Raw genomic sequence first — 16,909 nt, forward strand, 5'->3', positions numbered from 1 at the left:
ATTGTATCTCATTTCCAGGGAGTCTGGCATATGCTTTAGTGAGTAGCGAGTAGTGTTACGTGGTGTGGAACTTGGTATCTGAATTTACACCTGGAACTTACACCTGGATGTGTGTGGTTACCTGGGGTCATTCCGTGTCTGTGAGCTCAAAGTAGGTGGCTTGTAGCCTGTTCAGGAACACTGCCTGAGGGTTGGAGAGACCCATGTGGCTCTCTGAAGTTTAGGTCCCAAGTACTTGGGTCTGGCTCATCTAGGTTGCTATGTTCTTTATTAATCCCTACCCTAAGGAGTAACAGTATGGTTAAAAATAACATGTTGAGCCGGGCTGGAGCAATTGTATGGAGGAAGGGGGGGTAGGATGCTTGCCTTGCACATAGGTGACCCTTGTTTAACCTCCAGCACCCAGCATGGCACTGAGCCCTGCCAGAGTGTTCCCTGAGAGCCAGGAGTAAGCCCTGAGAACTGCTGGGTGTGGCCCAAATATATATATATGTATATATACACACATATATACGTATATATGTATATATACACATATATATGTATATATATATTATATGTTAAAGATGTTGAGGAACTGAGATGAGAAATGTATCAACAAACTGAACCCATCTTTGCACCAGAAGGTCTGGTTTGGATCCTCAGAACCTCCTTGACCCACTGAGCACCAGAACCTGTGGTAGCCATTGAGAAATCTTGGGTGTGGCCCCCAAACAAAACAAAATAAAACCACAACAAAATCCTTTATTTTTTTCAAAGATGTAGCTATTGAGTCGCTCTAAGCAGAATCACCTCTGACTTTTCTGAATTGCAATTTGTACAAGCAGAGATAAAATAGGCTTCTTTTTTTTTGCTTTTTGGGTCACACCCAGCGCTGCTCAGGGGTTACTCCTGGCTCTGCACTCAGGAACTACTCCAGGCGGTGCTTGGGGGGGCCATATGAGATGCTGGGGATTGAACCCAGGTTGGCCGAGTGCAAGGCAAACGCCCTACCCGCTGTGCTATCACTCTGGCCCTAAAATAGGAATTTTGTTCAATGAGATTATTTGCTTGTTTTTGGCACTGGCTATTGTCATCATTTTGTTTGATTTTTTTAAAATCAGGCTAAAGAATCACAGATTAGAAGATAGTGGGTGTAGTTATGACATGATTAGTAAAATATTCTTGCTTAGTTCTACCTGTGATTAACAGGGGATTTCTTCCTTCCTTCCTTCCTTCCTTCCTTCCTTCCTTCCTTCCTTCCTTCCTTCCTTCCTTCCTTCCTTCCTTCCTTCCTTCCTTCCTCTTCTTTTTCTTTCTTTCTCTCTCTCTTTCTTTCTTTCTTTCTTTCTTTCTTTCTTTCTTTCTTTCTTTCTTTCTTTCTTTCTTTCTTTCTTTCTTTCTTTCTTTCTTTCTTTTCTTTCTTTCTTTCTTTCTTCATACCTGGCAATGTTTAGGAGCTACTCCTAGCTCTGACTCCCTGGAATGACTTCTAGAGGTGAACAGGGTTCCATGTAGTGCTGGGGATCAAAACCAAACTTCCTCCAAAGGCAAAAAAGCAAAGCCTATACTCGTCCTTTGGAGCCGTCTCCCCAGCACAGAAATCCTTGCAGGATTTCTGTCTTTTACATAATGTTTTCCCCCTAGATACTGTACTACTCATATGAGAACAATTGTTTACATTCTGTAAACTGGGTGGTTTTTGTAGTTAAATATACAGTGTGTTTAAATAAACATAGCACTGCACTGTTCGATTTGCTGGAGTGGGCACCAGTAACGTCTCCATTGTGAGACTTGTTACAATTTTTGGCATATTGAATATGCCACAAGTAGCTTGCCAGGTTCTGCCGTGTAGGCGGGATTCTCAGTAGCTTGCCGGGCTCTCCGAGAGGGATGTAGGAATCGAACCCAGGCCCTCTGTGCTGTCGCTCCAAGTAAAATAAAGTGTTAAATGTTAAATGTAAAATAAAATGTTAAAAATTTAACTTCTTAGTTCTTACTAAATATTTCTAGTTTATCATTATAAAGGTACTTGGCATGTTTCAGTGAACTGACATATTTATCTGAACTGCCACCTTCCTTTAAGGGTTGTTCAGATAGTCATGGTAAATAATACATTCATACCCTTTGGCATACTTTAATTAAGGCACTAATTGAAGCTAATTAAGAATGTTAACATTTATAATAGGAATTTCAGACGTCCTAACTTCAGTCAAGACCTAAATCTCAGATGGTGCACGTGCGTGCATGCGCGTGTGTGGTTTTTGAGCCACACCTGGTGGTGCTCGACTTACTCCTGGTGGTGCTCAATTGACCATATAGGAGTGACCATATAGGGTGCTGGGGATCTGACCTGGGTCAGCTGCATGCAAGGCAAGTGCCCTGCCTGCTGTACACTGTGTCGCTGCAGCCCCCTGGTGTCAGATTTGTAAAACTGTGCTTTTTGCCAACCTTCAGTTGATTTCTGTATAGAGCATATCTTTACATGAAAGCAGAGATGTACCTGGAAAAAAGTAAGCAGCAAATGAACAGTCAGGCTAAGTTCTTTTATAATCATTTCATTATTTGAAGTACTTAACTAAGATTTAATATATTGGTTTTTAACAGGGTGATCAGATTTTTAAGTATTTTTTGTTTATTTTATCATGGAGCTGTAGTTTAGCAAAACGATTTGAGTCTAGTTGGCTTGTGTTTGAACTCCGCCCACCCCCCAGTCATTTATTAGCAGTGTGACCTTGGACATATTATTGAAACTTGTCATGCCTAGCCTAAGTTTCACCATTTGAAAAACAAAGATGATTGAAAAAACGTCATATCTACCTCTCCTTTTTTAAGTCATAAGCTACTGCTGCTGCTAATTCAGTTCAATTGAGTCAAATCCAACTCGGTAAATAATAAGTAGCCTACTGCACAAAGGAGTGAAGATCTGATGTTGTAGTTTGGCTTGCTCACTGCACCTCACCTTTTCTTACTAGTGTTTTTGACCGCTGTAGCATACCTTCAAATCTGTTTTTTCACTTGAGAAGGTTAGGAAATAAGCATTTGTAATATAAGCTGTTCAAGGGAATTTTGTTTTGTTTTAGGGCCACATAAGCAGTGTTCGGAGTTTACTCAGGTGGTGCTCAGGGGAGCATATATGGTACTAGGGTTCTAATCCAGTTGGCTGCATGCAAGGCGAGTGCCCTATTCACTGTCCTATTGATGTATTTCTGGCCATCATCTAAACATTTCAAAGAAAGTTATATCCACTTAAAATATTTAGTTTATGGGGCTGGAGCGATAGCACAGCGGGTAGGGCATTTGCCTTGCATGCAGCCGACCCGAGTTCAATTCCCAGCCTCCCATATGATCCTCTGAGTACCGCCAGGAGTAATTCCTGAGTGCAGAGCCAGGAGTAACCCCTGTGCGTCACTAAGTGTGACCCAAAAAGCAAATAAAACAAAACAAATTTTTAGTTTAATTTTTAAAATTTAAATAAAAATTTTTAATTTGTTTGTATACTAAGTAAGTTTAAAATCAAGCTTAGAAGGCCAGAAAGATGGTACAGTGAGGAACTTGCCTTGCATCTGGCCAACCCAGGTTCGATGCCATGCTGATCACCCTGGTGTGGCCCTAAAATAAAACAAAAGGCCTAGAACTGCAGAAGCCTCAGGTTTGACTCCCTAACACCATTGGTATGTCCTTAACCCCCACCCGCCAAGAGCCACCCAAAAGAAAATAAAATCTGAAGGAGTTTTCCTTTCTAAATCAGGCATTTGTGATGTAAGCACAAGAGAAGGATACATTTTAAAAATAGATTTCTATTGCGACCAGAGAGGTAGTACAGTGGGCAGGTAGTACATGCTTGCCTTGTACTGGGCTCTATCCCTGGCACCCCATGCCCTCCCAGGAGTGATCCCTGAGCACACACACAGCCAGTTGTAAGCCCTGAGGACAGGTGTGGCCCAGATGCCCTGCCACTAAAAATGGATTTCTATCAACATATCACTTTAAAATGTCATTTACAAGTGGCATAAACCAGTGCTTCCTCCCCCCCCCCCTTTTTTTTTAAATCAAGAGTCCACTGTAACATAGGAAGGGAATCTGTCATAAAAACTTTTTTGTTGGTCTGGAGCTATAGAGCAGAGGGTAGGGCATTTGCCTTGCATGTGGCCGATCCGGGTGCTATTCCCATATGGTCCCCTGAGCACTGCCAGGAGTAATTCATGTCTATGGCTGGGTGTGACCAAAGGGGGAAAAAAACCCTTTTTGGTTTGCTTTTGGGCCACACCTGATGATGCTCAAGTCTTTTCTCAGAGATCACTCCTGGCAATGCTCAGGGGACCATATGGGATGCTGGGGATAGAACCTGGGTTGGCTGTGTGCCAGGCAAGTGTCCTACCTGCTGTACTATCTCTCCAACTCTTATTAAAAAAAAACAAGTGAGTGTGTGTGTGTGTGTGTGCGCGCGTGTGTGCATGTGTGTGTTCGGGGAGGGGGGTGCTAGGGATTAAGTTTAGGACTTTACACACATGAAGCAAGTGCTGTTCTGCTGAACCACATCCTCAGTTTCTTCCCTCTTTCTCTCCTCTCTCTCTCTCTCTCTCTCTCTCTCTCTCTCTCTCTCTCTCTCTCTCTCTCTCTCTCTCTCCTTCCCCCTCTCCTTTTTAAACACAATTTTTAAAAAAGAGGTGAAATTTGCAAGTTCTTGTTTAGTTTTGCTTCAGTAAGCAGTTTATGTACTCCTTATACTCCTCAAAACAGCATAAGGGAAATTAGGGAAGTATTATTCCAGTATGCAGATATAATAAATTACAGTAGTCTGTATAGCTGTATGTGTTACATGACTTACAATAAGAAAATAGATACCAATAGGTTGTTCCTAGTGCCTGAAATACCCACTGATTAAATGGGTATTTAAGTTCACATATTTGATGACCAACCCTAAACTGTCCCACTGCGGTCTTCCTAAACCTACCAACTTCTTGGCCACTTGTATTTTTTTTTTTTTATCTTCCAAAGACACATTTATAAGCATGTAACATTACAGAACAATAAAGAAGAATGTAAAACTGCTCACTACAGAAGTGGGAAAGGGAAAGAAAGGAAATTCAGAAACTGCTCATAATTATAGTCTTCATGTATAGTCAGGTTAATTCCAAATTCACTGATAATAATAGGTGGCAATCTAAGAACAAGCATTAATAATTAGCTCATTTTCTGGCTGTCACTATTGGCAGCTTCCATCATGAAGATAACTTGGTTCAGGATGTGTGTGTGTGTGTGTGTGTGTGTGTGTGTGTGTGTGTGTGTGTGTGTGTGAGAGTGAGAGAGAGAGAGAGAGAGAGAGAGAGAGAGTGATTTTTGTTTTGATACTAATGTGTAGGAGAGAAGTATTTTAAAATATTCAGAATTCTCTTCAACTCTAAAGCATTCCTGCAGTACTCCCCAACACTGGATAAGTTCAGTGTATATTGAAGTCACCAACTTAACTGAAAGTTGCTGTATTGAAAGTTGTTGTAAGTACTAAGGATTTAGATTTCAGCATGTTTACCACCCTCTAAAATAAGATGACATTTTATTTGAGAAGTGAATAAGGGGAGAAGTAAATGGACTCATCTGTAGCTCACACACACATGCGCTCTTAGTGTCCTGAAGCTCCTTAGTAGGAACTTGCAATGGATATTAAGTGCAGTTTCTCATTAGTTGAAATTTTGTTTAATTTTGGTTTTGGGGAGCCACACCTGGGGAAGCTCAGGGCTTACTCTGAACTCTGTGCTTGGGGATTACTTCTAGTGGGTCTCAGGGAACAATTGTGGTATCAGGGATCGAACCCTGGTAGGCTGTGTGCATGGCAATGCCTTATCTGCCATAATCCCTTTGGGCCCCCCCAATTTTTTAAAATTTTATTTATTTTTTTATTTTTATTTTATCACCATGTGGAAAGTTACAAAGTTCTCAGCTTCATGTCTCAGTTATACCGTATTCAAACACCATCCCTTCACCAGTGCCCATATTCCACCACCAAAATCCCCAGTATACCCCCGCCCCCCACCCCAACTGTATAACTGATGAATTTCACTTCATTTTCTCTTCACCTTGATTACGTTCCATATTTCAACACAAAACTCACTATTGTTGTGGGAGTTTCCCCCCAAGAAAGACAGCCCTACTACCAAGGAAGCATTTGATAATTAGTTTTCCATTAAAAGATTGTATGTTTTCAGGTTTTAGAAAAGGTTGCGCGGCCGCATCAGTGGCCGCACAGCTCAGATGTGTCCCAGTCCCGAATCCCGGAGCCGTGTTAGTTGCTGCTCAGTGTCGCCAGGGCTCCATCTGGAGAAGGTGTGCTGGCTGCACCTCCTCCGTCCGGCTCCCCGGTGTTGTTGGCCCCAATTCGGGTCCAGAGCATTTTCCGGGCCATGTTGCTCACCAGAATGCCTGGCCGCTTCTCTGTTGAATGTGGCAAGATGGCGCCGAGGGTGGGTCGAGGGCGTGACTTCCGGTGGCCGGGACCACTTGGAGTTTGGGCTGGCGCCGCCCCACTCCAGTGTCCCCCCCCGCCCCCAGGCTCAGATGTGTCCCAGTCCCGAATCCCGGAGCCGTGTTAGTTGCTCAGTGTCGCCAGGGCTCCATCTGAAGAAGGTGTGCAGGCTGCACCTCCTCCGTCCGGCTCCCCGGTGTTGTTGTGGGCCCAAAAATTTTAAAATTTTAAAATTTTAACTGTTGAATTTGGGTCCCATGCTTACAATGTGTTGGGCCTACTGGTTTAGCTATATATTGGTATTTTACCTACACCACAGAGGCCCAACTCTCCTGACCCTTTCTCCTTTGTTACTAACAGACCTCCTCTTCTTGCTTTCATACTCCACCTCCCTCTCCCTGGCATTTTTGTTTCTGTAGTCTAGATTTCCATCTGTATTTTGCCAGTTTTCGCTATGTCCCACTCCCTAGTCATGTCACTTTATATACTAAATTAATGAGAATATCTGGTACTTGTCCTTGTGCTTCTGACTTAACATCAGGTCCTTCAGTTCCATCCCAGTTGCAGCTAACTGCGTGATTTCATCATTCCTTGTGACTGCATAGTATTCCACGATGTCTCTGCACTGCAGCTTCCATTGTGGGGCACCCGGGATGCTTCCATACCCTGGCTGCTGTGCTGAGCACTGCAGAGAGCCTGGCTGTGCAGGGCGCTTCCATACCCTGGCTGCTGTGCTGAGCACTGCAGAGAGCCTGGCTGTGCAGAGATCTTTCTTAATGTTTTTGCATATTGTGGGTAGATCAATACCAAGCAATGAGATTGCCAGGTCATTTGGGAGCTCTATTCTTAGATTTTTGAGGAATCTGCAGGTTTTCTGTGAGGTCTGTGTTATACAACATAGTTTTACCCAGCAGGGCATAAGAGCCCCCACATCCCTTCCAGTTTCAGTTCTGTCCTTTCTGATTGGTACCCATTCTCACTGGTGTGAGAATATCTCATTTTCATCTTTATTTGGTTTCTATAATAAGTGATAGCGAACAGATTTTTATATGCCTGCTGGCATTCTCTGTCTTCAATAATTGTGTTCATTTCACCACCACAATTTTTGCTGTTGCTTTTTTGGCCTTACCTGGCTGCTCATGGAGCATTTCTTTCAGGGCTCAGGACCATATGCAGTGCTTGGGATCGAACCTGATTTGGCCAAGTGCAAGGCAAACACACTACCTGCTATGCTATCTCTGCCTTTCCGATTTTTTAATGTGGTTATTGGGTAGATATTGATCTTTCTTCATTTGGGGGTCACATCTCCTGGTGCTCAGGGCTTGCTCCTGGCTCTGCATCAGGGATCAATTCTGGCAGGCTTAGGAGACCATATGGAGTGCTGGCAGTCAAACCTGGGTCAGTTGTGTGTAAGGCAAACACCCTAACTGCTATACTACCCCTTCAGTCCCCCTGCTCTATAATATTTTTATGAGATCTTTATTTTTTTTTTTTGCTTTAAAGAGACATTTCTATTGTTTAATAAATTTGGGGGGCCAGAGCAATAGTACAAGGATCGAGGCACTTGTATCTCCTGGCCACTGAGACTGGGAGACCTCCCTCTCCCCCCTCCAAAAAAAATAGAAAAGGAAAGAAGATAGAAAACCATCATATTTCTAACAGAAAATCCCAAACAAATGGGGACAGAGCAATAGTACAGTGGGCAGGCCGCTTGCCTTGCATGTGGCCAACCTGAGTTGAGTTTGGTCCCTAAGTGCTATTGGGTATGACATGAAAACCAAAAAAAATTAAAAAAAAATCTGTTTAATTACATATACATATGAAGGTGGGGAACTAGACAGCCATTCCTATGTATGATAAAATGGCTTTCCTTATACAGATAGCAGCAGTACTAGAAAAGAATAGAACTGGCTTTGTCCTCCTGGATCACTTCTGACAGACATGGGTGCCATAGGAATTGAGCCCAGTTGGTCACATGCAAGGCAAGCGTCTTACCTGCTGTACTATCTCTCTGGCCCATTGTGTGTTATTTTCTGAAGCAGGTTTAAGAATTACCTGTACTGACTGCATTTAGCTGCCTAATATAGTTCTCTTGTTAGATAGTTTTTATTGTGTTTCATGGTATGACAAATCAAGTTGCAAGTACTTCTTACTACTTTTCGTTTGCAGAACAAGTATTTTTCTGCTGTGGATTGTATTGAATACCTTTTCTCAGATTAAGGAAACATCCCCATCCCGGCCACACCAGGTCTGTTTTGCTCTGAGTTCTTAGGAATGATTTTATTGTTTTTCTACATTTACTGAACTGATGATGTGATTATTTTTCTTTATTCAGTGAATTGCTTGGGACAAACTTGTTCTTGTGCTATTTTTTGTGTTGCTGGATTTATGTGCTTGTATATTATTTCTTTGGTAGTGTGAGAGGTTGAGTGCAGGGCCTCATACATACAAGACAGGTGCTCTGCTGCTGAGCTACATCTTGGCTGTGTTTGATAGTATTTTGGGAAGATCTTTGACACATTGAAGGAGACTGACTGGATATATTGATCACACATAACAATTTGGGTCCCTTTCTACTGTCAGATTCTTAGAGTTTGTAAGATTGGTGTTTTATTTAGAACTGTTTGATAGAATTTAAGGTGAAAAAAAAGGGAGTGCTGGAAATACAGTATAGAGGTAAGGCACACGCCTTGCACACAGCTAGCCCTGGTCCAGTCCTGGCACCACCTATGAGCCCATGGAATGAGCCCTGAGTACTTGGTGGTTGTGCCCACCCTCCAATAAAAACAATTTAAGGTGCCCACCCTCCAATAAAAACAATCCTGTTTCTCAGTACTGTAGTGGGAGTAGTGGGGGGGGGGTGGGTAACAGGGCTGAGCCACACCCAGCTGTATGTACAGCTTATTCCTGGCTCTGTGCTCAAGGATCATTCCTGGCAGGGGTGGCTTGGGACCATACACAGTGGCTGGATTGAACCTGGGCTGGTCACATGCAAGGCAAGTGCCCTCGCTATCTCCTAGGCACCTGGAATCCTTTTGTTTGTATACAGAGGGGAAATTTTGAATTACTGACCCAGGGCTGGGGAGATAGCTCAACAGGTTGAGCATGTGCTTTGCAAGTGGGAAACCAGATTTGGCCCCAATACTATGCGGTCTCCTGAGTACTGCTGGGTGCGATTCCTGAGCACAGAACTTGGAGTATATCCCTGCTACCTTTTCTCACCCCACAGTGCCACTAGGTGCAGCTCCCCCAAACAAACAACAGAAATTAAGTTGTTGACCCAAATAATTCTTTGCATCCTCATCATCATCTCCACCTCCTCTTCCTCCTCCTTCTTGCTATCTCTCGCCTCCTTTTTTTATTTGGGTCACAACCAGTAGTGCTTAGGGGATACTCCTGCTCCTGTGCTCAGGGGTTGTTCTAAAGATCAGATTCTTTCATAGCTACAGATGGATCAGACTATCTCTTACTCCCTTTTCGTGGATAGTTATTGGACAGTCTCACCAGGATTGTCTGTTGATAACTTGCACACTACATATATGCTTATTTAATTTCATCATCTGCTTCTATATTTAATTTTAATTTTGTGAAATGGATATTTAGATCATTGCTTTACACCTGTTCCACCTTTTTTTTTTTTCTTTTTGGCTTTTTGGGTCACACCCGGCAATGCACAGGGGTTACTCCTTGCTCATGCACTCAGGCCATTACTCCTGGCGGTGCTCGAGGGACCGTATGGGACCATATGGGATGCTGGGAATCGAACCTGGGTCGGCCACATGCAAGGCAAGCACCCTACCCACTGTGCTATTGCTCCAGCCCCCACCCTTTTCTTGTATACGAATTAAAGGCTACAGATTTCCTTTTAAGTACTTTTTCAGAACTTCTGATGGTTTTTCAACTTCCATGTTTCTTGTGAGTTGTCATTGATCAGTAAGTTACAACAGCTAACACATGGAAACAATCCAAGTGTATTCATAGATGAATGGAAAAGCACAATATTAATCTCTTCTGCCAGTTTCTAGTTTCTGACAAAGACTACATTTACAAAATTTTAAATAATTGTTTAAAATTTAAAATAGTTTATTTTTACTAACAAGTTTCTTACTATAATGCTTATCAGACTTGGAAAGTTGACTCTTCTGTACAAGAGCATTGGAGTGAGAGACTTGGGGCCGGAATGATAGTGCACTAGGGGAGGCACTTGCCTTATTTGTGACTCACTGGGTTTGATCCCAGCATCCCAGTTGTTCCCTCCACCACCGATTCCTGAATTCAGGGCCAGGAATGACTTCTGAGTATTGCTGAATATGCCCCTTCCCCAAGAAAAAGGAGAGAGAAACATCAGTATACTTTAGTTATTTTCTAAAACAAGTAGTTGTGTTATTATCTTTTGCCATAAGAGTCTACATGAGCCAATGGACTTTTCTTAATTTTCATTGTAACTGCGTTGTCATTTGGTTATTTTGATATTTTCTCTGAGGAGCAATTTGGATTTTTTTCTGAGTAGTAGTGGAGAGAAGTGGGATATTCAGTAATATGCTAGAACATGTTCAGAGTTTTCTGATAGTCTGTAACTGCAAAACACCTGTCTTTGTTGTTGTTGTTTTGTTTGGGTTATGCTCAGGGCTTACTCCTGGTTCTGATGCTTAGGGATCATTCCTGGCAGTGCTGGTGTGAGAAGGGGGGTGCAGTGGGACATATGTGGTACTGGGGATCGATCTGCCATATGCAAGGCATTTCTCTAGCCTTGGAAAATTTCTTACTCCAGGAACTGACTGATTCCAGACTCCTCAGATGTGAGCCTCTAGATAAGTCTTGATGATAGCAGCTGCTCTTTCTCTGGATGTGTCAGAAAAACAACTGGTTTTGTGGGGAAAGGAAATGTAAAGGCAGAGGAAAGTGAGATTTGTGAGACTTTGGGCCAGTCATGAGCTGGCCTAAAGTAACACTAAATGTGTTTTCTCTCCTTTTGGAGGAGAGGAAAGGTCACGTTATAGAGATTTTTGTCATCACAGAAGCTGGTTTGGTTTTCCTTCTTCCTGAGAGCTGCAGCATCATAACCTATGTGACTTAGGGGTCAGTTTTTTTTCTGTGGCCTATGAGAGACCTGTCAGTCCCTCTGTCCCTAGTTGAGAGACCATGTATATGCCTGGGGACTCTTCCTACAACCGTATCATTTCTCTGCTCTGGCCAGGACATAGTTGGGACATGTCTGCAGGTGTAATGGCCATTTTCCCCTATTCAGTCAGATTACTGAAAGTTGGATAAAATAGCGGTGTTATTTCTTAAAAATAATAAGTAATAAACACCTAATCTAAGCACATGAAGATTTTTAATAATGTTGGGTCACCCATGTCAACTTCTGGTATATCAGTAGTCTGCACACCTCTGCCAGAAGTAGCTCTCATTTAAAAAAAAAATTGGTGAGATTCCTCAAAGGGCTGGAGCACATCTTTGCATGTGAAAGATCCAAACTCATTTCATCACTCTGTGTCCCCCAAGCATTTCCAGGAGTGTCCCCTGAACATCCTGCTGTTAGTAATTCTTTTTCTTTTTTTTTGCTTTTTGGGTCGAACCCGGTGATGCACAGGGGTTACTCCTGGCTTTGCACTCAGGAATTATTCCTCTGGCGGTGCTCAGGGGACCACATGGGATGTCGGGAATTGAACCCGTGTCGGCCACGTGCAAGGCAAGCGCTCTACCCGCTGTGCCATTGCTCCAGCCCCGCTGTTAGTAATTCTTGAACCTCTGGGTGTGGCCCAAGTAACAAACCAAAAGTAAAATGAACAAAAGAATGCCATTTTCATGTATCCAAGTCTATCTATAAGTTTTTTGGTTTTTTTTTTGCATTTTGGGTGGTGTAACCCTGGCGATGCTCAGGGGTTACTCCTGGTGGTGCTTGGGGGACCTTATGGGATGCCGGGGATTGAACTCGGGTCAGCTGCATGCAAGGCAAACGCCCTACGCACTGTACTATTGCTCTGGCCCCTATAATTTTATGCCATGAATGTAATCAACTGTACTACCAGAAAATATAATCAACTTGAAGTACCATTTAAATTACATTTAAAGTAACATTTAAATTCCATGTGTAAGTAATTTACACAGAGCATACTCTCAAAGAAATAAATATTTTTGCTTTAGAATAAAAATAAATTTTTTGTATTTTGGTATAAAATGATCACTTGTTCTTAGAAAGACTGTTTTAACTTTATGGTTTTCAAATGTCATTATAAGCAATAGATTGAATGATGACTTTTATAAAGTAATTGGAGATTGCAGGTGTTTTTGCAGTTTTTGTTTTTTGGGTCACACCTAGTGGTACTCAGGGCTTACTCCTAGCTCTGTGCTCAAGAATTACTCTTTGTGGGCTCAGACCATATGGGGATGCCAGGGATCAAACCCGGGTCACCTGCATGCAAGGCAAGCACCTTAACCTGCTGTGCTATCTTTTCAGCCTACTTTTGATAGTCTTAACTGACTTTGATAACAGTTCATTTTGTAATCCATACTTTTTTTCTTATGTTTTTGTCTATTCCTACAGCTAAAGAAGCAAACAGGTCATGGCACGTTTAACAAAAAGACGACAGGCGGATACAAAAGCTATCCAACATCTCTGGGCAGCCATCGAGATCATACGGAACCAGAAGCAAATCGCCAACATAGACCGTATTACAAAGTAAGTGAATGCAAATAGAAACAGCATTATAAAAATCTCATATATGGCTTTGGAAAAGAGGTTAGGAATGAACATTAATACTAAACTCAATGGTTGTTTATATAGTCAGTCATTTATTACGTTGTAGGAATATACAGTTGTTAGAAAAACAAACACAGAAACATGTCCAAGCAACTTGTATTCGAGGTGTTATTAAGTAAGGAAAATGTATGTACTGTTTATAATAGTTTTTTAATTACCGATTTCGTTTGAACTCCTAGAAATTATAAATCTTACATTTAAAAGGCTCATAATCAGGCCAGGGCAGTAGTATAGTGGGTAATGAGGATACTTGTCTTGTACTATCTCACCTGGGTTCAATCCCCGGCATCCCAGGTGTTCCCCATGCCCTGCAAGGAGTAATTCCTGAGTGCTAGCCAGGAAATAAGCCCTGAGCACTGCTGGGTATGGCCCCAAACCAAAAAAATTTAAATAAACAATAAGGTGCATAATCACTGATGTGAGGACAAGCATGATTCATGTACTAAAAAAAAAAATCTTACTCATTCCTCTGCTATCGGTAACTTTTACTATATTGTTTTTGGTTTTGGGCCATACTCAGCGGTGCTCAGGGGTTACTCCTGGCTCTGCATTCAGTAATTATTCCTGGTGGTGCTTAGGGGATCATATGGGGTCAGGGATCGAATACTGCTTGGCTGCATGCAAGTAAACACCTTACCTGCTGTGCTATTGCTCCAGCCCCAAGAACTTTTAATATTTTCATTCTGTCCTTTATAACAAAGGCTTTTCTTAGTTTCTATTGCTATTTACCTTGGTATATAAAGATGCATGATAGAAAGGAGTTGGACCACTCTGTAAATACTGTTCAGATGTTACTGATTATAGGAGAGTTTTTCAAAAGAAATAGTTTTTGTCTTGTTGTATATCTTATAGGATTTTTAAGTGAATATGGGTAAATTAATAATTTAAAAGTTTCTTTTTGGTAATTTAGATAGAATTTCTTTATAGCCATTCCTTCTATATTTTGAGATGCTGTTTGTAGAAGTGGAAAAATAGAAAATTTACAGAAGTTTATAAATTCTTTTTTTTTTTTTCCTTTTTGGGTCACACTGGTGATGCTCAGGGGTTACTCCTGGCTCATGCACTCAGGAATCACTCCTGGCGGTACTCAGGGGACCATATGGGATGCTGGGAATCAAACCCCAGTCGGCCATGTGCAAGGCAAACGCCCTACCTGCTGTGCTATCGATAGCATAGGGTTCAATTCTTCTGCCCCTCTCGGAGAGTCCGGCAAGCTACTGAGAGTATTTAAGTGCCCCAATATACACTTAAATTCTTGGCAGAGAGATAGTAGGGAGTTTGCCTTGCATGCAACCAATCTGATTTGATTCCTGATCCCCTGAGGTAAGAGCCAGGAATAAGCTAATTAGGTGTGCCCTTCTTCCTCAAATTAAAAATAGGACTCCTACCCCCTACCCATAAGTGCTTATTTTTGCCATTATTAGTGTGTAAAATAATTGAGAACCATATATTTTCCCCCGTATTTGTAACCAGGGAGAATAGTAGGGGGGAAAGGGATAATTATATATGTTGCTTTAACTCAGTGTTTACTCTTAGAATATTTTAAAGTTGCCCATAAATTCCTAGATCTATAGGTAGAAGAAACATATGTGACATCTATAAGGAGATCATCACTGTCACTTTCGATATCATCCCGTTGCTCATCGATTTGCTTGAGCAGGCACTAGTAACGTCTCCATTGTGAGACTTCTTGTTACTTTTTTGGCATATCGAATATGCCACGGGTACTTTGCCAGGCTCTGCCACGTGGGTGGGATACTCTTGGTAGTTTGCCGGGCTCTCCAAGAGGGGTGGAGGAATCAAACCCTGTGCTATTGATAGCACAGTGAGTCCGGTGTTTGCCTTGCACACGGCCGACCCGGGTTCGATTTCCAGCATCCCATATAGTCCCCTGAGCACCACTAGGAGTAATGCCTGAGTGCAAAGCCAGGAGTAACCCCTGAGCATCGCCGGATATGACCCAAAAAGCAAAAAAAAAAAAAAAAAAAGGAGAATCATAAGTTAAAAATAATCTAATAATTAGTATTAGATATAAAGTAAAAAAAAAATGTGGCCTAGCAACAAATTGAAGAATGGTGAGGTAATAATGGCATAAAGTCATTGTTTTTAACCTCCAGAAGAAGAGCAGTGATTATTTTCCTGATGAGATTTTCAAAATGTGGAAATAAGGTCTCTACAAAAGAGTGTCTTCCTTTCTATTGGAGTCAGTAAGCTGTTTTGCTCATCTGGACTGTCCCCTTGACCCCAGGGTGCCTCCTCTCGATGCCCTGGCAGCATCCTCAGAGATCCCTGAGCTTGATGCTGTGACTCTGCTGCTAGGACACCGGTTTGTTGATACGGGGTCACAGGGAGAGAGCAGGTGTGTACATGACCTGATGCCTGGGTGTGTGTGTGGGTGTATGGGCATGTATTCAGTTGCAGTCAGGGACAGAGGTGGTTGAGGGAATGTGTGCACTGTCTCCTTACTGAGTGTGGGTTGCTGATAAGCATTTTCATTTCTCCTCCAACCTAAGCCTGAGGGTGTGGAGGCCTTTTTAATGTACCAAGATCCATAGATCTTAAGATAAACATGATTTATCTGTTTGGTATAGGTAAATTAAGTCTTTGTCTTAACACTCTTTTATCAGAAGAGGTCTATAAAAATTGCAGGGTAAGTGTTTAAGAATGGTTCCCAATGTTGAAGAGATACACTACCTTTCTAGTACAGTGCCCCCCTGCCCCCCCCCCCCCGCCAAGACTGTTTTCATCTTTCATAGTATCAGTTACAGGTTTGTTCTTTCTGTGCTAGACTGTGAGTTCATTGTGTAGCCTGGTGCTGGGCTTCTTTTATTAGTTTTTGATTCCTCCATTTCTCCATCGTTGTTAGCCTTGTCCCAGGGTGAGTTAGGAAGAGAGAGTGGACCATAGCAGATAGTCAGGTCTTTTCGTTTTAAACAGTAATCCTTTTTTGTATTCTAATTTGGCAAGTACTTTTTATTTATTTATTCATTTTTGCTTTTTTGGTCACACCCGACGATGCACAGGGGTTACTCCTGGCTCTGCACTCAGGAATTACTCCTGGCGGTGCTCAGGGGACCATATGGGATGCTGGGGATTGAACCTGGGTCGGCCGCGTGCAAGGCAAACACCCTCCCTGCTGTACTATAGCTCCAGCCCCGGCAAGTACTTTTTAAAGACATAGGTGAATTTTTATTAAGATCTAGACCTAATTTTAAATCAAGTTGTTCTGCTTAAATACAGCCAAGTCTGAACACAGTGCTATCTTTTATGTATTTGTCTGTTTGTTTATTGTTTTGCTTTCGGGCCATAACCAAAAAACACTGGGCTCAGGAGTTATGTTACTAGTTGCCATGCTATATTTTATAGTCTCAGGACTTACTATTTTATAGCTGGAAGTGTGTATTATTGACCACATTCACTCATTTTGCTCATTCCGACTCACACTTTCTGGTAGCCACCAGTGTGTTCTCTGTATCTACGTTTTATTTTTGATCTGTATTTGTTTGTTTGTTTGGGGGCCACTTTTGGTGGTGCTCAGGACTTGCTCCTGGCTCTGCAGCAAGAGTTATTCCCGGTGGGATCAAACTCAGGTGGACCACATGCAAGGCAAATACCCTACCCACTGTACTATTGCTTGGACTTTCTGTGTATTTGAGAGAGAGAGAGAGAGAGAGAGAGAGAGAGAGAGAGAGAGAGAGAGAGAG

The 16,909-nt window shown here is 42.2% G+C and overlaps 1 protein-coding gene across 10 annotated transcripts in view; it reads left to right on the forward strand.

Moving 5' to 3' along the window:
* ZMYND11 (zinc finger MYND-type containing 11) overlaps window positions 1-16,909 on the forward strand; it is a 99,655-nt gene that overhangs the window by 2,175 nt on the left and 80,571 nt on the right. For 6 of the 10 annotated variants that reach the window (XM_055138155.1, XM_055138154.1, XM_055138163.1 and 3 more), the window contains exon 2: window positions 12,990-13,124. In XM_055138155.1, coding sequence (XP_054994130.1) covers window positions 13,009-13,124 — 116 coding nt within the window. In that variant the 5' untranslated portion in view covers window positions 12,990-13,008. Of the gene's footprint in view, window positions 1-8,611; window positions 8,691-9,073; window positions 9,239-12,989; window positions 13,125-16,909 lie in introns of those variants that run through there. The other 4 variants (XM_055138161.1, XM_055138159.1, XM_055138158.1 and 1 more) reach the window with 2 other exon arrangements.

Source organism: Sorex araneus, chromosome 5 (assembly GCF_027595985.1).
Source record: "Sorex araneus isolate mSorAra2 chromosome 5, mSorAra2.pri, whole genome shotgun sequence".
In the NCBI taxonomy this organism is placed as follows: domain Eukaryota; kingdom Metazoa; phylum Chordata; class Mammalia; order Eulipotyphla; family Soricidae; genus Sorex; species Sorex araneus.